Consider the following 23687-nt stretch of genomic DNA (forward strand, 5'->3'; position numbering starts at 1 on the left):
GAGACACTGCCACTCTGAGAGGCTCTTTTCATACCCAATCATGTTGCCAATTGACCTAATAAGTTACAAATTGGTCCTCCAGCTGTTCCTTATATGTACATTAAACTTTTCGGCCTCTTATTTGCTACCTGTCCCAACTTTTTTGGAATGTGTAGTTCTCATAAAATCCAAAACGAGACAATATTTGGCATGACATTTCAAAATGTCTCACTTTCAACATTTGATATGTTATCTATATTCTATTGTGAATAAAATATCACTTTATGAGATTTATTAAATTATTCCATTCCTTTTTTACTCACAATTTGTACAGTGTCTCAACTTTTTTGGAATCTGGTTTATATATATATATATATATATATATATATATATATATATATATATATATATATATATATATATATATACACACACACACACACACACACACAAACATATATATACATACATACATACATACAAGTAGTGCATTAAAATAAGTATTTACCACATATTTGGAAAAAGAAAATACAGTATACAAGCACATTTAAGACTTTTCTGTAAATGTCAGTATACTGTAAGCTTAAGTATAAATGTATTATCTCTAATCAATACATTCAAGTTGGATTGAAAGTATGTATATAATATTTTAGTTTAAAAGAAGTAGGTCTATACTAATAGCGCTGGAATAAGCTACTTTTTTGCAAGGTTATCATACAACATTCACTATATTTAGTGAATATTATGTGGAGACAATCCTGAGGAGTTATTCAGGGAAACTCGATTCTTGAGTTTTGCAGACAGATGCAATGGAAATTTAAACTTAAAACATGGGCGTTGGGGTCATCTGAGGATGCACACCACAGTTTATCAAAATCTGTCCATAGAGGGCACTAGAAACTGTTTGTTGATTTTGAAATGCACTATTCTTTTTGGAGTTATGGCTCACTCTTGGAGAACATACTTCAAACTGAAGAGCCAAAGCTCTAAATCTGCTGTCATGTCATAATGAACTGTCTTATATATATAAGGCAATCAGGCCAGAATTAATCTTTCAATCAATATAGTATAAGTGCAACTGTATGGGTGGTTTAAAATCTTTTATAGCTGAGAATGAGTTCTCCCAAATTCCAGGTCATTTGATTTTTCTGCCAGGAAAATCACTCTTTATGACACCATAGTTAGGGAATTGATATTCCTGAGGACAATTGGCAGATATGAGCCAAATACATATTTGAGCATGGTCCAAACTGACTAAATCAAAAATCTATTCAAAATATCAGATGTTCTTGAAAATACACAATATAAAATATAGGAAATACTGTTGAAATGCAGAGTAATAATAATACTACATGACTTCTCTTATGTTACTATGTCCTGTTTAGAGCGTATTAGACAGCGATGTGTTTGGGATGTGAAAAACTGCTATTTGGGTGCATATATACAAGAGTTTAAAAATCATTCAGAAAATGTGCAAATGGAAAAGCCTCACACTTCACATGTACTGTACATCTACTGTGCATTTTATTTTCTCAAAAGCTGGTGTTTCTTTCCTTGACAGATCATTTCAAGTCACAAAATGAACAAGTCTTCAAGTCATCATATGCTCTTTTGTTTTGTAGGTAAGAGGAGGTTAAAAAAAATCCACATTATAACAGTGCCCATAATGGCTTACATTCAAACTTAAAGCTGAAGTGTGTCATTTTTGTTCAATGTTAAAATAACTCTGGTTCAACATTCAGATAAAAAAAAAGTAAATAAGCCAATGGTAGGTTTAATTCCCCAAAGATGTAACATCTGCATCTCTGAGATGCAATCAAATCATTACTTGAGACGATTGCATTGGAAAAATCAATTGATTTACCTGACTATCTGAGAAAACTGCCAGAAAATAGTCATTACTGTTGATGCAATTTTGTCTGATGATGCTAGTGGAGCAGAAATTACACACTTCAGCTTTCATTCAACATATACAAACGAGAACTGTCAAACTGATAATATACATGAAGATGTTGTAAGGGAAACCTTTCCATTTTAAAAAAACATAACGTAAATTAAAATTCTGGAGAATTTAATCGGAAGACAATGCAAAAATTGTAGAAGCTTGTGTCCAAAGTTACATGTGAGACCTGAGAAAAGAGGGAAAATATAACAAAAAAAGAGGAAAAACATGCAAGAGACCCCTAATGTGAATATATTAACTTAAAAAGGAATGTAACACATTTTTTTCTTTAGGAACATTTTTTTTTTTTTTTTACCAGACTGTTGCAATGAGAGCCATGTTAGATCATCTGAACTCAAATAAGATCACATGAGCCAAATCTAACAAAATTAGTTAATGGTATTATAAATCTACCGTAATTTACACAGATAACTAGTTTTTTAACCAGCGACACAAAAACCAACCCATAATTGACATAAAACAAGAGCTTGGAAAACAATAGCTTAGAAAAATGCATAAAATCAGTGAGCATTGAATCAAATTGCATTGGTAATTCCCTTAGGCTATATGATGTTCATAGTACTGGCATTTCAATGTCAGTCAATTACCATCAGGGGACTGTGAGGTCATAGCATTATTTGTGCCACATAAGGTCAAGAGGAAAAACACTCAATAATATAGCATGATCTAATGATATTCAAGCTGAGTAAAAAATTCAGCACCGGCCAAAAAGAAAGATCCAGAACTAGTGAGTCACCTACATGTGATTCGTCAATGCTAGGGGACTCTGGTATGAATAAGCACCAATGATGAGCACTTTCCCTGAGCTATATACAAACTCAACTCAGGGTTACAATATCATCTTCTTTTTGTTACACATGATGGTTTTACACAAAAACAACAGTATCATTGTTCAGCAAAAATAGATTTAATTGAAGAGACAGTAGCGTGAACATACCCATGCCACTTTGTGACTTCAAGTTCCCCAAAACATAGGTTCACATTGGGTTACTGTTGAGCTTTCCTATCTTTGTTGCAGCTAGAGTACTAGTTGAAACACATTTTCAGAGACAATGTGTAATGTTTCTCACAACCTACTTCACAAGATGTTGTTTCAAGTGCTGAAGCACAGCATTCTGGGTGTACAATGGTTCTGAACACTGACGTACACTCTTTAGCACCATAAAGATGAAATTAAAAGACATTTCTTAGCCGTATGTTCACTTTAAACTTCATGTAAGAGTAATGTAAACCTTTCGCTTGAGCCAATATCTTGACTAGGCCTCTGGATACATATGCAATTACATAGTCATAAAATTTATCTTTTCATTCAATGCACCTAAATAAAACCAAACATACTTGTGTATAAAAATGCACAGACACTGATCCACCCCAGCCCTCGCACCAGAAAATGTTGATTTCAAATAAAACATCTCAGGAGGTGTCATGGGATCTCTTTAGAAGCACCAGTGAAAAACATACAGTAAATTCATTCAAATATATCTTAACACGCTTGAATTGTATAAAATGATTAAGCTATTTCAAGTCATGTTTCAACCTCTTTGGGAGTAAAAAAAAAAAAAAGAGAGACTCAAAATTTGGGACCAAATATTATAGAATTTTACATAAGTGCCAGAAATTAACCAGTTTGGACACGTCGTCAAAATGCAGCATTAACCCTTCAATGATTATTGCTTAAATATGCAAAGTTTCATAATCATGATAACAAAAATGTGACTATTACTCGATGATCAACCAAATGCATATATTGGAAACTTCAAAGGTCAAGTTGGTCTGAAGATACAAAGTGCTTTTTGAAAGGATGCCATGTCTATGCCTCACAACAGTGTTGGGGGAAGTTACTTTTAAAAGTAATGCATTAAAATATTGCATTACTGCATAAAAAAAGTAAGCAACTTTTACATTCGTTACCTTTTATGGAAAGTAATGCATTACGATACTTTTGCGTTACTTTTTGTCTCTTGTGCTAGGCTTGCTTATTTGTTTTTTAAAACAAAAACTTCAAAAGTTAAAATTTTGGCAACTGTAAAGGCCATTTCACACCAAAAGTGAAATTAATAAGCCTCTGGAACTCCCAGTTTATCTCAACATTTGGACAGGAGAAGTGTCAATTTATTTATATAAAAAAAGTAACATATTTTGTTACTTTACTAGTTACTTGAAAAAATGAATCTGATTATGTTACTTGTGTTACTTGCAATGCATATCCCCCAACAATGTCTTATAATGCCGGAACAATGTACCTTCATACCAATACAAAAAACTGATGTATAGTTCCTGTAATGACCCATGTATGGTTCATATTGGTCAGTTAACCTTACTGCTACAATGGCATCATAAAATAGCAACTACCGAGTGTCAGACAAGACAGCACCCAAGGCTAAGACGAGAATATAGAATTCACATTTGACAATGTCAATTCGGAGTGTTTACTACACAAGTAATTTCTAGGATGACATACTCCTATTGCAGTAAACAGGCTTGGACCAGAAATTAAATTACAAAATAGTCTTGAAAATGATCAGAATAAATAATCAAATCTTCTATGTACTAGATTCATCTATATGTATAAAACCAGTCTTATAACATCTGTTCTGAGCACCATCTCTTTACAATAAAAAAAACACAGACATAAACATCAAAACTCACAGTTAAAAACCCACAAACGGTAGTCTATTTCTTCGTAAAAGCTGAGATGAAAAGCACGGGCATGAAAGGATGAGAACTAGCTGAGGTAAGGCATTAGCTAAGCACGGAGAATTTCACGTCCAGCGGTTGTAAGGCCCAGTGACGTGTGTAAGGGAGTACGGCGCTGACATGATGATGCCGTCACGCGAAACTGTTAGCGATTGACGGGTAGGAACCTGAAGCTTGTGTCTCTCTTCTGGATAAGTCTCGTTTTCGCTCTCCGTATCCCAATCCATTTCCTTTGACCTGTTGTTGAGTCCCAGATGCTCGACTTCCTCTTTCTCCCTGGCCTTCTCTGCCATTTTAGCCTCATACTGTTGCAGGCCGTGGCCAGGAGCGTTCAGGCTCTTGTGCTGGTAGAAGACCAGGGAGATGCGGGTGGGATGCGTGCGGTTGGGCCGCAGGATGGGAGTGGTGGCGTGCAGTTCCCGTCGAGCGCATTCGATCAGGATAGAGCCATGGGAAGGAGCCACCGCGACCCCACCGATGTCCCTGTCGAGGAAATTGTGCTCGCTGTCCGACCACACTTCCTCCACTGGGGTCAGGGGTCGTGCCATAACTGGAGGGTTGCAGTGGTCCTCCAGGTTCAAGCGACTGTGGAGACCCTCGGACGTGGGTGGGGAGAGTGGGGTGGGAGTTGCGCCACCCTGGAAGCACCGCATCTCCTCAGGCTCGGATTTGAACGAGGGAGAGTATTTCGAATTGGTTCTCAGAGAATCATTCGGATACGAGTGTCTGAACGGTTCAGACATGTGCCTGATGGTCTCGAACCCGTGTCTAAGAGAAGGAGAGCCATTGGTGTGGCCCGTTCCTCTTGGGGGATCATGCGGTCGAGGGGACTCTGGGTGTGTGGACATGTCAAAGCTGGAGGACACAGGAGGGGTGCGGCTGGTGTTACTCTGGTTGTACGGGACAGTAGAGCGAAAGTTTGAGAATTGGTCTCCAATGCCTGGAACACCAGATGATCGCATGCTGGAACTTAAATTATGAGTATCCTTTTCCAAACATGGTGAATGTTCAACAGAGGTTTGTTTGAAACCTGTGGACAAAATAATAATAATAATAATAATAATAATAATAATAATAATAATAATAATAATAATAATAATAATAATGTAGATTAGAGAAGTCCCCAAAAGTTTCCTGGAATAAATCAGTGGCACAACTGCCCCTATTTTATGATCTATTCTCAAGAGAAATGTATATTTAATTTACAATATGAATTAAAATCATTCGTATTACATATCCATCATATGCCCATATTTTATAATCTCAGTGGTTATTTTTGCCTACTAAAAAAAAATGTGAAAATTCTATCCGATACCAATAAAATGATAAATATTTTCATGCTATGACTGAATAGTGTGAAAAACAAACAAACAAAGAAACAAACTAATCTAAATGGTAAAATTAATTTTAAATGCTACATGTGAATTTAGGCATCACAGCATGAACAATGGATATTCATTTAGAAATTTGCTAAAGATTACATTTAACTGTGCTATTCAATTCTTTATAAAATATATAATCTTAAAGTGAGTGTTAGAATTAGATATAATTCTGAAATATGGCAGATAACAGAAAGATGATTGTTACTGGAGCGTCCTGGCTCACACTTTGAGACAACCTGCTTCAGAGGTCACCAAAAGGGTAAGTTTCCACGACAACAATGTACGAAAAAACTGAAAAGTTTTTTCTTTGCATTTTAGAAAAGTTTTGCGGCCAGTAGTAGGTCACTTTGCTAAGAAACAATACATGCCTGCACACATCCGCATTCCTATAGACTCAACACGCGAGTATGAACATCGCCGTTTTCTCAAATTAATTTTTGCTGTTTACACAGAGACTAAACTGTATCGTTTTTAAAAACTTGCACCTTGATACCCATTTTCAAAAGTTTGCATTTTCAGGCTTATTGTGTAAACAGATGGCCAAAATGTATTAGAAATGTTCTGTTTTAGTTGAAAATGGTGAATTTTATATGCCTCCTAAACCAGGGGTTTTAAAACCGTTTCTGGAGCCTCCCCAGCACTAAACATTTTTAATGTTCCTCCACCTCCACACCAAAAACCCTGCCTGAACTGGATATACCTTTAAGATGCGCGTTCTTCACTTTCACAGGAGTACCCTGCTTACTGCGCAGGCCGCTTAGTTTCTCAGCATGGGCTCTTTTAGCCTCCATCCTCCTCTTGCGTGCTGATTTGACGGGCTCGGCCAACATCCTCACTTCTCTTGGGAAAGCCGAGAGGACTTGCAGTGCCCCAGATTTTATTTTGGCCCACTGGCCCTCAACATGGCCAAACTCATCCGTATCAGAGATCTTGTAGAGTGGCAGGACGTGCAGCTGCTCGTCCTCTGGAATGTTCCGCACTGCACGGTTATCCTCCTTGGTTAAAGTGCATACCTGCAGTTCACATGAGGCAAGTGTGCATCCCATTCATCTCAGATGTCAGAAAAGGAAAAAAGAACACATTAGGAGGACATTGACAGTGGACGTGAGACTCACCACAGTGCTTCCATTGGTCATGTTATGTGTGTCTTTGTGGGCATGAGCGCAGAAGTCCACACATGCAGTCACACCAGAGAACGGCCGACCTTCGGTCCTGCCCAGCCGACAGGCCTGCCCCTGCTGCTCCTGCTCCACCTGACAGGTTACAGATTGTTACTATACTTTCTTTACAAATGTACACAGAGCTTAGTTTGCTTTATCTTGCCTGCTATAGAAATATCAATATAACCACGAAATCAACTAACTTAGCCAACATTTTTACTGTTGGGCTCTGCTTAAGAGGAGGTTTAACATTGTGACATTTTGATTGTGTCATTCCTACCTGGTTCTGAAAGGACACAGGAGCAAGTTTCTCGTACACGGGGGCCAACTCTGATGCCAGATTCTGCAAGTTTTTCTCCAACTTCTCTTCCTAACCACAAAATCAAATATTGTTGTTTGGAAGATGAAAGAAAATTACCATAAAGCATAAATATTATACCTTTCAAAAAATTTGGGGTTGGTATGATTACATTTTTTTTTTTCTGTTTTTGAATAACAATCACACTTGAATCACACTTGAATCACACTTGAATTGGCTGAAAGTGTATAATAATGAGGACAATTTACAATGTGTTTGCATTGCAATGAATGATAATGACTCAGTACTCAATGGTACAGTGCTAGAGGGCTACAGGTTAAACTGGCTCAGGTAAACGAGGTAATTCAGGTAAGCTCACACAGGATCCTCTCATCAGAGTTGCTCATCTCATTTAAAGCCACTATGGCTTGTTGGCAGGATTTTGAAAACCAGCATGTAATTTTTTCATAACAGAGCATTTCTTCACACATTTCTAGTGGACTGAGAATGTATCTCCTATGAGCCCATCTAGTGCTCACCTCCTCAGGATAGTCTCCCTGCAGTCTGAACTTTCGGGGTGTTTTGCTGCGTGCAAACTTGCAGCCATTGAAGTACATACTCCAGGAGCAACCAAACGAGAAAGAGGCACCGCAGGTCTCTGGATCCAAACCCTGACATGCACAAGTGCGACTAACAGGAGAGAAGAAGAAGGTAGGGTAAGGTAAGTTACAGTGCTATAATATGATATGATATGATATGATATGATATGATATGATATGATATGATATGATATATGATATAATATAAAACTTGGTGCTGGTGGTTTAACATGTGTGGAAAATATGGAATATATATTATGCATTAAAATTATTAATGCATTTAACGCACCCAAAAAGGGCTGACAACTGTATTGCATCTTGAATTGCATTGCATGACAAACATGATGCAGGGCAATGACCCACTGTGTGATCAAGCATATCTAGTTATATGCCCCTAAAATTCAAGGATATGAGGGCAAAAATGCCCGTATAGGTTTTTGTCTTATATTCATATTATATGATATAGTTTAGCAATATCACATGAGCAAGTTTTTTTGCTTGCCAAATATCTTTATGACTGAAAATGTGAAACTGATTTTATACAGTAGTTCAATAAACATTAAGTCAAAACCCTAAAATTTTAGATACAGTATTGTCTATTATTTCAGTATTGTCTATCAATTTGCCAATGAAAATAGTTCAAACTAAGCCGCAGCATTACTTTTGTGCATCTCCGAGCAACAGACAGTGGTGTTTTGTTACTTAATAAATCTGCATTTTTAAAGCTCATTATTACCCATTTACTAACATTATTTATGCAATGCTGAATCTTTCTAGAGCTACGTTTTGTAATGTTTATGTTTTTATCATCTAATGCAATAATGAGTTTAAATTATCATTTGGGTGGACTAATTATTTTTCCACAAATTAATGAACATTCATAACAGAAATAAAGTTTTCCATTAAGGAGCAGTATTTGAATCCTGGAAGTGATTTCCTGGGGCATAATCTTACCTTTGTAAGGCTAATTTTGTAATAATAACCTTATTTAAATATATCTGTTGTCTTTTTATTTAAAATATGTAAATTTAATGAATTAATTAAATCAATCAGAATCTGTTGCCAAAAATGATCAACATTTGGGTTTTATTTATAATGCTTAACACACATTGTTGTTAGTAGTCAATACTCGTGTTCACATTGTTTTAGTTAAATCATGCAGTTTAGTCTAATTATTTTAGTTCAATTTTTGTGTTCATTTTGGTGACATTTTGGCCCCAAGATAATTTCCGACCCTGCTTTTGACTAATCCAGCCTGGTCTTTTCAGCAGTGAATGTACACTTACAAAATGATGGTGTGAAGGAGTTTCAAGAAAAGTACTCATGCTTCACAAACACTTCATCAAGAACAACCTCCAAATGTTCTTTTGTATTTGTGTGAGGGAGTTTGTACGTGAATCATTCCCACACACTCTGTCCGTATGTCACTTGTGACTCACTCCTCATTGAGGGCACAGCGGCGGCTAGTGGGCGAGCCATATTTGCAGAGAGTCTGTGTGAGCTCCTGGTACAGCTTGTCAGCCATACTGCGTGGGATCCCCTCCCAGGCCAGGATGAGAATGACTACCACTGCGTTCTGACAGCAGTGACCAGCACGCTGCCGCACAAGACACAACAACTTCTCTTCCTCACTTCTTCGGCGTATGATCTGCAGGATTGAACACATGTGCACAGAGTATATGAAGGAACAGACGTTCTGAAGCTCTTAGCAGACTGCTAGTTATTTCCTTAGATCACTCACCCACTTGGCGATTGGGCAACCTTGTGAGCTCCGCCCTTCTTTGCCTGTATACACAACAACCTCCACACGGACTGCGTTGCCTTTCTCGCCATATCTGTGATGAAAAAAGTTCAATATTTTTTTTATGCCAAGGACCCCCAAACATGACGATCCCTTTGCAACAGACCTCCGTTCATAAAATATAAAGGTACATATATTTTTATATAAAAAGACACAATTAAACTGTGTAAGAATTTTTTTATGTTATATTACATAGATATACTGTTTCTAAAAGAACTGGCTTTTAAACTGTCACTGTATTGAAGCCAAATGAGCCATTATACCCACCCACTATTACACAAATTTCAGATGTATAAATCTGAATTGACCCCCCTTTTTTTCTAACTATATTAAGATGTGTGTTTCTTACTGTTAAGTATGAATGTAATGAAGAACAGATCCATCATGATTCAATATGCAAATATATCCAAAAATCAATGCCAATCAGAATTTAGTATGTAAATATCATGATAACATCATCATCATCAGGTGCATTTTGATTGGTGGGCATTTCAACAATGCAACCCTAATAGGATTTTCAAACTTTAATCTTGCATTTAAAAAAACAGACTGAAATTATTTACAAAACAAACAAATGTTTAAATGTAATCTGTATATTATATTATATTATATTATAAAGCATATTAATTGCAGAAGTGTAATATTTAGGGTTAGGGATCTGAAACAAACTCTAACCTGAAGGTTTGAGAAATATCAATATAATGCTCTTTGCAAACACGGTACGTGTAATACTTTTGATTGTGCAACTTAAGGGAAATAGTATCATCACAGCATAACTCTGTCATATCTACCGCAGTTCAGTAGTAACCTCTGTGTTAAGAATCACTCTAAGGGCCCCTTAAACCCAGTTATAGGCTTCCTGTTTCAGCTTCTAGAGAGCATGAAAGTGTGTTTCTGCTGAAACACAACTGTGGTTGCTACTCTGAATGCAGATAAGTATATAGCTAAATGTATACTTCTCTGTCAACGTAAAAAAAATATAGCACGGCAGGGCTCCACTTCAAGTATTTGATTGCCAAGCCCAGTTTTTAACTATGCAATATAAGCTACATGCACCCAGATAATCAGTTATTAATTCAACTGATACATCAACAGGAAAAGGCTAATTAGTGCAATTTTTTCAGAATTATTTTTTTTATTATTTCGGCATTTATTGAGAAAGGATAGCACAGACAAACAGAAAGGGAAGTGGGAGAGAGGGGGATTTTTTAAAATATGAAACAATAACTATAAATTAAATAAATACATGTAATTTTTTTAATTATCCATTCAAATTAATAAAAAGGTGTATACTTTTGTGTTGGAGTGAGAGAAAACATTATTGCATGTAAACATAGCAACCACAGAGTTCCACTTTACCTGTTCTCCATCATCTCTCTCACGGCTGCTACATTCGGGCCAGATCCAAGGTGAGTGTAGTACGGACCCTCCTCTTTCTCAATCACGTGTTCTGTAGAGGGAAATTGTGTTCACAGATTAACTGAAAGGAGATCGAGCCAACTTTTATTTCAAGTTATGATATGATAATATGACTTACCCACACAGTCACAGGAGGGCAGCTCAGTGATTTGTTTAGAGGGGGTGTTGAGGAGATTCTTGGTCGGTGTGTCCAAGAACCTCATCGGGGACTCCAAAAAGCTGTTGATCGTGTGCTTGGTAGGAGTCTGTACTCCAGGGTTCACCACGTCCCCGCTTTCTAAATGTACACTGGATGTGGACAACACAGTAACACCTCCAGACTTCTCCACTTTGTAAAATCCATTTTGATTCATGTGCAAGTGTTGATGATCATTAAAGCCATTGGCTTTATGGTACATCCCTGGGCTTTGCGGCAAGTCTTTACAGGGTTCACTGGCCATGGTTTGCTGAGGTTGTTGTTTAGCACCATGATTTAGCACATCGTAGGTTTTCGATACCTGAGAAATAATTTGTTGTTCACATTCATGCCTTGGCCACTGGCTAGCACCTAGATGGTCATTCGTATGATTGTGAAAGACTCCGTTTGGTGGCGGTAAAGAATGACCTTGAGCTCCTTGCTCGTATTTAAAGTGAAAGCCATTCTGCTTACCAGAACCTAAGATCGTTTCAAACTTCTCTTTCTTCAGAGAGTTGCTGTAGTATAAGAGCTGCCTGTTCTCATGACGGGCCTCCGCTATGTACTTTTTCAGGTCTATCTGTGCTTGGGGAAGAAATGGACTCCTCTTGTGCTGGAACCTCATCTTTTGTTGCAAAATGGCTTTCTGAATGGCGGCCTTGAGTGGGGTTTTCCTGTTGGGCGTCTTCTTGGCCAATGGAATCCTACAATGGTTACCCTCGATCTCAGCAGCTTTCTTCTTAGACACCCTGGGTTTTGATGGCGTCGCTTTAGGTTTCCTTTGCTTTTTCAAGTGCTGCCCTGAATAATTATGATTGTATTTCATGGTCTGAGTTGGCATACCTTTTGGCGGACTGTTTTCCGAGAGTTGCATCTGCCGGGATTCGATCATGAACGCAAGCTGCACCAACTGAGCCGCAACTTCCTCCTCGTCCCTCTTTCTCGAGATCTGAGTGGCTTCTCCATGCTTATACTTCTTGAAAGTGCCTTCTAACCTATCAGGTTTACAAAGTGCTTGGCCGTTTCTGCGGTTCTCCGCGGTATACGATAGCTTTTCACATTCTGAGCTGGCCACCAGAAGATCCTTCAAGGAAAGTTTTCTGGAGGTAGACGCACAATGCTGATTTTGACTTTGAGTGAATTTGGCTGGCCTCTTCATAGGGTTACAGATGACAGAAGTCTGTTGCAATGATGTACTGATTACAGAGACCTTGTTAGAGAAAACATCTGAAACTGGTTTAGCCTCTTGAAGAGGTATGTGGTTGCTTGAAGCGGAGCACGTAGACGTTTCTCGCTGAGCGTCCTGATTCTGGTTTTCTATTTCAAAGGGCACTGTTTGTGGGGTAGCTGCCAGTTGGGTCAAAGCCTCAATAGCTATAGCCTGATCAACGCTAATATTCCTATGCTGGAACAGAGACTGGACACTAGGTAAAGATAGTGCAATGTTATCATTCTGAGGAGGTTCTTCTGGACTTTCTCCTTGATTTAACTGACACTGATATGGTTTTTCTTTCGGCTCAGTTTTTAAACAGGCACAAGGCCCATAAAGCTTCTCCTCCAGACCTTTTCGGTCCGTACTGGAGAAGCAGACCACAGCTGCTAGGGTAGATAAAGCATCTTCGTAGCACCCGTTAGTTTCTAAGTGCTTTGAGAGTGGGTCATCAATCTCAACCCATTGCTCCTCCAGTTTGATCTTCTTCAGAGGAAAAGTCTGTTCTTGAACGGACTCGGATTCATGACTCTTCTTAATCATGGATCTATGGAAAGTGGCAAGTGGCTCAGTGGGATCCACATGTCTCTCAGTGTTTGGTTTGATGTGTTCAGCACCATTATGACAGGTTAGAGAACTGTTGTGAGGGAGTATTACATCAGTGGTCCCAGGCTCCTTTCCAGGAGGGGCTGGTAACAAGCCATGCTGGAGAGGCGTGGGAACATCAGGTGGAACATTGTGTGTTAAGGATATGTAATGCGCCTCTTCCTCTGGTGTCGCACAGGTCTCCTCCATCTGCTCTGAGCTTGTGCCATTTACTGAGTTTGCCTCTGACTCAACCTGCAGTGGAAAGATATAGAGATGCTTCAGCAAGTTTTGGCTGTGGTGTGAAGCAGGACATACTGCAACTGGTCATCCCAACTTATGACAGCTGGTGCCACAGTGGATCATGGCACAGAACTTGGGGTGATTAAGCAATACACAAAAACACTTTTTCTGTGTTATGTGAGTTACTCACTAGTCTATAGCTTGTATTAGAAAATGAACAACTGATCAACACTAATATGCATTTCTTTAATATTCATAATATGCCAATTAATTAATTCACAGTAATAACAACATTTGTTGAGGAATGTAGGTACAGCTCAGCAAGCTTGATTGTGTTATTTGTTTAATGATTTTAAGTTAATATAACAAAATGTCATTAATGAGAGTGCAAAAGTCCATCTTCCAAATCATGCCCTTACTTTACCCAATTATACTTTGATAAGCCTATAAAAATTGAAACCTGTCATGTCAAATCTAAACCAAAGAGAAAAGTAGAGTGAAGCTGAAAAGTTTGATGTACACGGATGATTAAAAAATGCAAACACAATATGTATGTACTTTTATTTTTTAATCATTTAAGAGACAAAATGAACAGTGCAGCTTTAGTGTGCAAAGCAATTAAGTTTATTTTTCATCCTAAAAATATACATTATGACACTTTTTAGGAATTGGAGCCATGAACATAACTGTGTTGCCAGCACTTTGTGTTACTGTTTCAGCTACAGGAATGCTCCACATGCAGTTACACAAACATGTGCATTTATTAAAACAATAAAAATCAATCTACATGTGATTATTAAGATACAATTAATCATGCTGCATTGTGTTAAAATGACAGCCACAAAGCCACAATATACCACAATGTGAACATTATTAGTAACACTCATTATAGCCTCATAATTGTTTTTCCGCACCAGAAAAGAAAAAGGAGGAAATGAAAAAAAAAAATGCATGTGAGAGCCTTCACAGCATGCCTGCCTTACTGTAATCTAAGTAACTCTCATAAAACACAGTTTTACCACCTGTGTAAAGCAGTGTGAATAAGATTAAATACTTGCAGGAGTCAGTCAGTCATTGTGTGAGAAACTGTGGTTTCACGTTTTTTTTATATTTATAAGCAAGTTAAATGTGTCTCTTAGTGCAGTGTGTAAATAAATTCAGCAGCACCAACAATGCAGTATTGAGGGAAACTCCTTCATGTATCATTAACACTTATGCCAGGAGAAGGCTGATGCAACAGAGGGGTTGAAACAAAAGTGAGGCAATAACCTGGCAGCCGCTGCAACTGTTATTACTGGGGGGAATAGGAAGAGAATAGTAATCAGCTCTTCTGATGTTCCCATCCAGTAGTGAAACAAAAACTACTTTCAAAAACAAAGTAGTCTGGACAGGGATCTAATGGGAGGCCTTTGTAAATGTTCAGATCTTTTGCTTCCTGCAATACAGATGTCCAAACTTTTGCTGAGCATGGGGTTTAATTCAGTAGAAATGTGATGAACACTATGAAAACACAAGGAAGATGAGACTCTGTAGAAATGAAGGTTGCAAGTTAGAGGTAGTTTGTTTGTGCAAATTCTGGGTAAACTTGCAAAGTAAATCCAAAGCTGTTGTTTTTCAGGAAAAACAGCACTGATAGACCTGAGCTCTTGAGTTTACACTGTCATTTTCTAAGAAAAGCTTGCAGTTAAAACAAATTTTTGTAGATGGGTGATACAGAGAGTAAAGTGCTTACAACACACAGTTACATATTTCATACATGGACACTTTAGCTAAGTATCTAAAGAGTTGGAGCACTTATTCCATCTAGTTAAACATGAAAATCAGTAGACCGGCTAATTACAGGTCAAATGTAATACTGTGACAGCTTTTTGCCTTGTTTACTGGACCATGTAATATAAAAAGTGAAAATACGCCATGGAGAGCTATCTGCAAATGTAATAAACTTGGTGAAATATAAAATTGCTTTATTAAAGCAATCTGCCACTTGAGAGGTTGTGTGTGACAGTGACTTTTATCATGGATGTTAAAATCCTGTAAAATCACTATAATTCATTTTGGCATTAATAGCAATATGATAAAACAGTCCGATGGCCAATAAACAGTTCAAATGACTTTTTAATATATTTTTATTCAAATTCAAAGACAACATTAAATGAAATCCTATTTTTTTACTAAATGTATATGTCATAGAACTTATAGTAAATAATTCATGCATATGATTAATTTTCTTTCTTTTTTTTGGGACCTTTTTTTGACTTTAAATCAGTATGTCATAAGCCGATCACCAAAATGTATCGTAACCATAGATTTTTTTGAATTATATACATTTAGAAACAGAATAAACAATTCTTCCGTCAAGTAAAATTGTTAATGAACCTGATTATTTATGGTTGCCATACAAAACTACATACAGAAACTTGGCACATAAATTCAGATTATGTGGTACCAGTTGCAATTTACAATATCTTTAAACAAGCCTCATCCAATCAGAATTTAGAATTAGAACTGTATGTTTAATAATGATATTTTTGAAGATTTTTGACTATTGTCTATTTAAATGTTATGAAAAACTGACATTTTTAAGGTTACCTGACCAAACATTTTTTACAGTGTAAATGTGTAGTTTATTAAGTTTAAATAGTTATAATTAAGTTTATTACCAATAAGTTTTTACCAATAAGTGTGCACTATAAATCATGTTAAAATCTGAAGAATTCAGCAGAAAATGTGAAAAAAAAAACTCCACAGATTGAGCAGATTGTCTGTGCCTGATTATAAGCAGACCTACAACAACCAACTGCTCAAATTACAGTATCATGGTAACAGTGTCCAAAACTTTTCTGTTTATAAATAAACAGAGAAAGTGTATAAAGAAAGTAAACAAATCTCCACAGACAGCTGCACACTTCTCTGAAATTCATATGGCTCAAAAACCACTGTACACAACAACGTCCTAACACACACACACACACACAGTAGAAAATGTGCTTTTTATTGAAAACATCACTAGACGTTAAGAGAGACGGTTTCCTCATTCTCTGCACGTCAAGCGTTGATCTCTCACAGCAGTGCCTCCACCGCTTTGTTCTTGATTTGTTGTGTCTGAAGCTTTGAAAACTGAAAAAAGTCACACTTGACTCTGCCGTCTTTTCATTGTAGTAAAAACTCCCCTAGACACACACACACACACACACACCCCTAGCAACAGCGCACGTACTGCCAGAATCCTGAGAAGCCTCCCTCAGGAAGTGTTACCAGGGAAAGTCAGAGCAGAAGGGGAGTATCAAACCCAAACCGAGGGTGAGAAGGAGAGATCCTGACACCCAAGAGCTTCCACGCCACACGCTCATTCAAAAACACAGCTATGAGAGAATAACACGGAGGGTAGCCACAAAATAGCATCTTTTATCACGGCTTTAGAATTTAGCAGGTTCTCTGAGAAGTCAACCATCATCCCCAAAACTCAAACGTGCATCTTTATGCCAAGTTACTCGGTAACGAAACCCCTCCTGAACACATCAAAGCCAGTAATTTTGCTCAAACTGCTTTGCACTTTCACAAACCCTCGCTGGTATGCAAAGTCTAAAAACACACGCTTCCTTCCTGGAGCACGTGTGTAGTTTCTCTGAAGTTTTGAGGTTTTTTCATTCATACGAAGCTGCGTTTCTGTTTCTGAACTTCTGTACTGAAAAAAAAACCCACTCACAGCGCAGGTGAACACACACTCGCAGCTGCCCCTTCAGCCAAGCTAAACTCTTAGACACTGATTTGAGACGCTGCATCAAACGAAACAGAGAGCACAAAATGTTCTGAACTTGAGAAAAACGTGGGAGTGTTACCTTAAAACCTTGCTTTTTTTTCCTGCGGTTTGGAAATATCCTTGCACCCTACCAAAACATGAGCCGAGGCACATTACTGATGATGCAGCAATGACAACAAGAGCATAAACACACACAAAGCTCCCAGCGTACACACACTCTCCCAGGAGCATCTGTTTGAGACAATAGCCATTAAAAGTCTGGAATTGTACCTTCTCATTCCTCAGAGGCAGACCCTCAATTTTGGGCAGCATAATCCTAAAAGGTAGCCATCTTGCCTCCCTCGGCTTCAGAAGAATAAGTGGCTGTAGTGGCAGATGCAGCGCGAGCAGCACAGGTTTGCATGATCAGTGCAGAGGAGAGAGGCTTTGTACCGCCGCTGCCGCAGACAGCTGACGCATGCCTCTCGCAGACGCAGACAGCACCCCGTCAGCCAATGGCGAAGGGACCCTAGTGGCTTGTAAATGTATCAGCCATGCCTAGACCCTCCTAAACAAAGGATCCCCTATGTGGTTTCTTACTCTACAAGTACGCACGAGGGAGAGCGTTAAGCTGCGGTCTGGACACTCATGACACCGGACTGGAGTTCAAAGCCGCCGTGGAGGGAGGGGGGAACAGGAAAAGTGGTCTTTGCAAGCGGGAGCACTATTTTTAGAAGCACACTAAAGTTTCCAAGCACGTAACGAGCCATTTTAGTCTTATTATATTAATGGCGCGGTGAAATAACTAATTATAATAGAATTTCAATAATAATAAAAAATAATAATGAATAAGGAATGAATAATAATCTAATTAAAATGTAATTGTATCTTATATGTTATATATTTAATGTTTATTTAGATTTTAATTGTATATTAAATTAAAAAAATAGAAATTATGTTTTAATGATATTATATTCTATTTATTCCATGAGATATATATATATATATATATATATATATATATATATAGACATAACAACATAATCAATTAAACATAATGATAAATATAATTAACCATAAAGTTAAAACAGAAATATATATTATTATATATTTATTGTGTATTATATTTAAGTGTGTTCTCTTTAATAATCTTATATATTGTCAGAAATGATAGATACAGTAATTATATTTAATTTAAATTATTTCTAATTATAAACTAATTATAGAGAAAGTGGTCTTTGAAAAAAAATGTGCTATTTTTAGAAGCACACAAAAGTTTCTGTCCACATTAGGAGCCACTCTGGTCTTATTATATTGACGGTTGCATTATGTGAAATTACTAACAATAATTAATTTCTAAATATTATTTAATTTAGAAATAGATTAATAACAATTAAGATAATTATGAATAATTAACATTATTAAAATATTTTTATTTATATATTTTCATTCTAATAATCTTAGTGTCTGAAATAATAAATCAATTATTTTATATTATGTGATAAACTCACTCCTATTATTATCACAGTTTTTAGAAGCACAGGAAAGTTCCTAAGCACAACAGCTTAATTTTTCTTATTATATTAATGGTGCATCATGTGAAAAGGAATTCCCATGACATATGCATATCTTAAATTACAAAAAAAAAAAAGAACCTGTTACTTTATTTGTAGGACAATCACCTTTATTCTTGCTTTAAAAATGTTAAAAGAATAAATCTAAAATAAACATTTAAATACTCTAAACAAAAATAATAATGGGCTTTGCTGATCTATGATGGATAATGTGTTCATAATAACAAGGAACAAAGCTGAAGTGCATGAGTATGACTAAGCGTGCTGCCACACAGCTGTTTTCATAAATGACGTCACAGCAAGGAGGGTCACGCTCTCCTTCTTCTTGGAGGATATGAGACGCTTGAGGGCAGGCAGTCGTGCTCTCGCTCTCTCCATGGAGACGCGTTTAGAGTGAATGTGACAGCGCAGCCGCAGACCCTCCGCCGCTGCACTGCAGCTGTCACACGATGTGTTCAGCCCAGTCTGCAAACACACACCAACCTCCACACACAAACTGAGGAGGTCAGATGAGGACAAGGGAACGCAACCGCTACTTTTAGCACTAGCACAGCTATTGAATACAAAGACCAGGGAGCAGGGGGATACAAATGCAACCATTATTTTATATATCTTCTGTATGCAACTGTATTATTTTACATAATATATCTCTTGATATATTACCTATATATACATGTATGTGTTAGTGCATGTATTATTATAATTAATTAATTTATTTTAATGCTTATTTATATGTATGTATGTATGTATATATATATATATATATATATATATATATATATATATATATATATGTATGTATGTGTATATATATATATATATATATATATATATATATATATGCCTCAATTAAAAACTGTAGGCAGCACATTGTTTCACTGAAAAAGACAATATGAAATTAGTTTGTAAAGTAACTCAAGGTCATAAAACGGTTGTATTTTGACTTAATGGCCGTTGTATGTTAAACTGGTCTATCTGGATGACTTAGTTTTTACCAATGTGACCCATTTCTTTTTTGCCAATTAATATAGCAATGCATCTACTTTGATCACTGCACTTTTTTTATATGAACAAAATAGATTTTTACTTTTTTATCATTAATGTTCTAAAGGAATCTTGCCTATATGAAAGTCCATATGGGTCTAAACTAAGACATTTCAACTAATCCTCACTCCAGATGAAACTTTACTCCGAAGTTCTGTGAGCATTTGTCTAAAGCAGCCATCCATAATAAGCTTGCCTGCTGTGTCCGGTGATGGCTGAGTATTGTTGCTGTGCTTTGTGTGATAACGTGAGGTGGCTGATGGAAATCGGTTTGAGTCGTGCAGTGAGTCAGCTGCCTTGAGACAGTTTTCTTCACGCTCGCATCAACGGACAATGGAGTTGTGGTATTCTCTTTGACAACGGACATAAAGGCTGAATCTGGTTAATATTCTGAAGACTGCTGAAAGCTACATAATGGTACAAGTGACAGTGCATTTCACAATTGAAATCAGTAGTCTTTGTGGGACTAATACAAATATTAATCCTAGCATGTTTCAAGTCTTTTTCTTTGTTAAATAATTTGCCTAAAAAAGTATTTTTATATTTTCTTAAAGGGATAGTTCACCCAAAAAACAAAGATTCATTCACTTGCTTTCATGTCAGGTTCAAAACCTATGCAGTGACCAATGCTGTCTCTATCGATTCTATTGAATGGAAAAGAGCAACTTGGACATTCTGCTAAATTTCTTCTTTTGTGCTTCACAGAAGAAAATCAAACAGGTTTGGAACGACATGGAGGTGAGCAAATTCTGACAGAACTTTCAATTCTATTTTGGCTTAATCTTCTGTTATGCCAAATTTACACGGCAATCTTCTGAAGTGGCTTTTATTAGTCTTTCCACAGACTATTTTATGCTGCTCAGAGTTGGAATGAATGCATTTACACTGCAATTACAACTGTGTACTTCAATATTAGAGGCTGAGGTGGGTTTGAACAGGCATAATTTAGTCTGGCTTGTATCTTTACATTGAATTTTGAGCAGGCACTGAGCAGCCTTAAATCATCTGTGTAAAGATGTCTTTTGGAGCAATGTAAACTTATAGAAAGTGCTTTTCTTTTCCAGTACCCAAAACTCCTCCCTTATTTGTCTTTCCTCGTGTGTGATTCATTGCCAATTGCAGAAACATGCAATATGGTGAGCTTTAAAAAGCTGCCTTCGTTAGTCACAAGCAGCCCATGTATAAATCTCATGAAGTGCTGGCAAACGGCCTGGTCGAGGTGTCAACTGCTCACCAATGGCTCAAACTAATAAAATACCAGCCACAATTTAGTATGTCAGGAGATGAAAAGAGAACTTCACTTCCTTTTATCACTGTAAGGATGGAATAAACTGTCAGTGGAAAATGGATGGATATGGGTAAATCAACAATTGACCCTTCGCAAAGACCCACCCCCTAAGTTACTGTTGCTATGTCTGACAATTCATGCCGCTCTCAACGTACATATAAATTAAATTAAATTTATGCATTTAGCGACATACATTGCATTCAGGCTAACAATTTCCTCCTATCATGTGTTCCCCGGGATTCGAACCCCCGAACCCCAATGCAATGCCTTACCACTTGAAAATGCGTTTTTTTTTAAATATATTTTTTCCCCATTCTTCTTCTTTTTGGTGCCAATATCCTCTTTCAGGAAAGCATGACTCTGTTTGGATATATCCCTAAAGTCACACACATTTAATTAACCCCAGACGGAAGGAAAAGTCAGGTTGAGCAAGAGGTGAAAATCCTAATCCCCTCCAAAAGGCACCGAGAATCAATAAAACAATGTATTTATTGAGCAAATACAGTTCTTAACTCAATAACCCACTGGAGCCTGCTAATGTGCATTTTTAATATGCAGTGTGAGAAAGTGTTTTCTCTTAACAAATTCACAGTGGTCAAGTAAAAGCTTAATTCTGGACATTAAATGAGTAAACTTGTAGCTAATACTGTCCTCATACATCCTACACAATCAATTTTTGCATATAATGCAAAGTGTTATGCATTTCTGCATACACAACAACAAAAGGATGCATCCAAACATCTCAGAGCAGACAGTTTTGCTCAACAAGATTTCCTCCGTCAGGAGGGAAGTGTGTGTGAACACAGGAAGACTAACTGGTGGTCTGCTCTGCACACAAGGAAAAAACAGAGAGAGAACCGACAAAGTCCATCAAGAACAATTCAACAGATGGACCTGGCTTCTGCAATTACAAATATAAGTAAAAGGCAGTTGCCTGATCACCATGTCTGTGCCTGTGTCATGACTTTATTTTAAGCTACGATGATTCATATCACACACAAAAACCTGTTTAGCTCTCGGGGAAGGATTAACTTGAGTGCATAGTGTTAGAACACCTGGGACTCCTCAAAAGAAACTGAACGATTCAAACCATTGGCTTGCTCGGAGGGCTGACATTGAAATTTAAATCACTATTCAACTGTAAAGTCGTGAGGACTGTGCAGAAATTTTCCAGTACTACCATACTCCTCCATGGCAACTAATGTGGTAGTGTAAAACACTTTAAGATTTCCTATTTTCAGTGCTGACAGACATTAATATTAGGTTTGCTTGGATGGGATGAAATATTCTGAGATGAGACGTATTAATTTATTTTGAATGCCAGAAGAACACATCATCCAAACATATCATTTGCCAAGACATGTTATTTTTAATTTGCTCCAGGAAATAAAAGATGACTTGGAAACCCTCAACTAGGAGTCACGCAATACCAGCTCTATCAATGCTTCAAGAAAAACTTGAATTTTTGTCCTCCAGTTTTATTCAACGTGCTAATTTGCGTTGCACTTGGTATATTGCGTTGGTCGATATGTAAATGAGATGTTACATCGGTGCTCTATAATAAGCTAATTTGCCCTGTTTAGTAAAACTGGTCCTATATCTCATAATTGCAACTGTATGCATCATAATATGACTATATCTTAGCAACATCTTGTGATCTTGACTTCTGATTGTGGCAATGTGACTTTGTCTCACAATTTTGACTGTAATATGTCAGAATGTGATATTGATTGTAAGATAAAGTTAAGAAATAAGGTTGCAATTTTGATATTTTCTTTATTATTTGAACATTTACTGTATCTCAGTCATTACATTTAGACTGTCATACATGTGATATTTAGCCACATTACATATTTAAGGAATTAAAAAGGTAATTGTGCGAAAGTTAATGTTGTCATATTTTTTTATTTTACACTGAGGTGAAAGCAGGTTTCCTTAAGTTATAGTGTAATACAAATCAGATTTATAATCATTTAAAAGGCCACTTTAATCATTTGATTCATCCTAGGTAGCACCAAATGCAGCCTGCCTTTTAAAATAAATACAGACAAGAGAAGCACTTAAATTTTGTAAACTGATGTGTTCTCAGATGTATATAGCCCAAATTAAATAATAAATGAAAATGCATTTGGACTGTGACATGATGCATCACCTTGTGCACAGGTTGCTAATGGTGTCAGATGTTATTCTGGGCTTGGATTTCTGTTGTTTGAGGGTGTGATGGAAGCATTACAAGGCATTGTGCAAGATCAGAGATCATATCACACTGGTCAGAGAGAGCTGATGCAGAGGCATTCACTCATACTGACATTTCACGATTCCTTTGCTCACTTTCTTACACTTCAGACTCCTACCAGCTGTACTTGCTTGCTTGGCTGTCCAACCTACACGGGCACAGCATTACAGCCCCTGCCCACAGGCTCCAGGAAAAGCTTTTCACTGGTGATTTAACTACATGAATATAACATTAACATCTTCCTACCTTTTTCTCCAAAATCTCACTTCAGGATCCATGTTACAAAACACAGCTG

At 37.1% G+C, this 23687-nt stretch overlaps 1 protein-coding gene across 2 annotated transcripts in view; it reads right to left on the minus strand.

Annotated features, from left to right (window-relative positions):
• Positions 1-3808: 3808 nt before the first annotated feature.
• LOC132157311 (methylcytosine dioxygenase TET3-like) overlaps positions 3809-23687 on the minus strand; it is a 39715-nt gene continuing 19836 nt past the window's right edge. Inside the window, exons 1-10 of one of the 2 annotated variants that reach the window (XM_059566599.1) lie at positions 17542-17800; positions 11417-13523; positions 11239-11329; positions 9820-9913; positions 9518-9726; positions 8019-8169; positions 7462-7551; positions 7137-7274; positions 6722-7034; positions 3809-5669 (exon numbers count right to left, since the gene is read on the minus strand). In XM_059566599.1, the coding sequence (XP_059422582.1) occupies positions 4705-5669; positions 6722-7034; positions 7137-7274; positions 7462-7551; positions 8019-8169; positions 9518-9726; positions 9820-9913; positions 11239-11329; positions 11417-13523; positions 17542-17583 (4200 nt within the window). In that variant the 5' untranslated portion in view covers positions 17584-17800 and the 3' untranslated portion in view covers positions 3809-4704. Of the gene's footprint in view, positions 5670-6721; positions 7035-7136; positions 7275-7461; positions 7552-8018; positions 8170-9517; positions 9727-9819; positions 9914-11238; positions 11330-11416; positions 13524-17541; positions 17801-23687 lie in introns of those variants that run through there. The other variant, XM_059566598.1, reaches the window with a different exon arrangement.

This window comes from Carassius carassius, chromosome 14 (genome assembly GCF_963082965.1).
Source record: "Carassius carassius chromosome 14, fCarCar2.1, whole genome shotgun sequence".
NCBI classification, from domain to species: domain Eukaryota; kingdom Metazoa; phylum Chordata; class Actinopteri; order Cypriniformes; family Cyprinidae; genus Carassius; species Carassius carassius.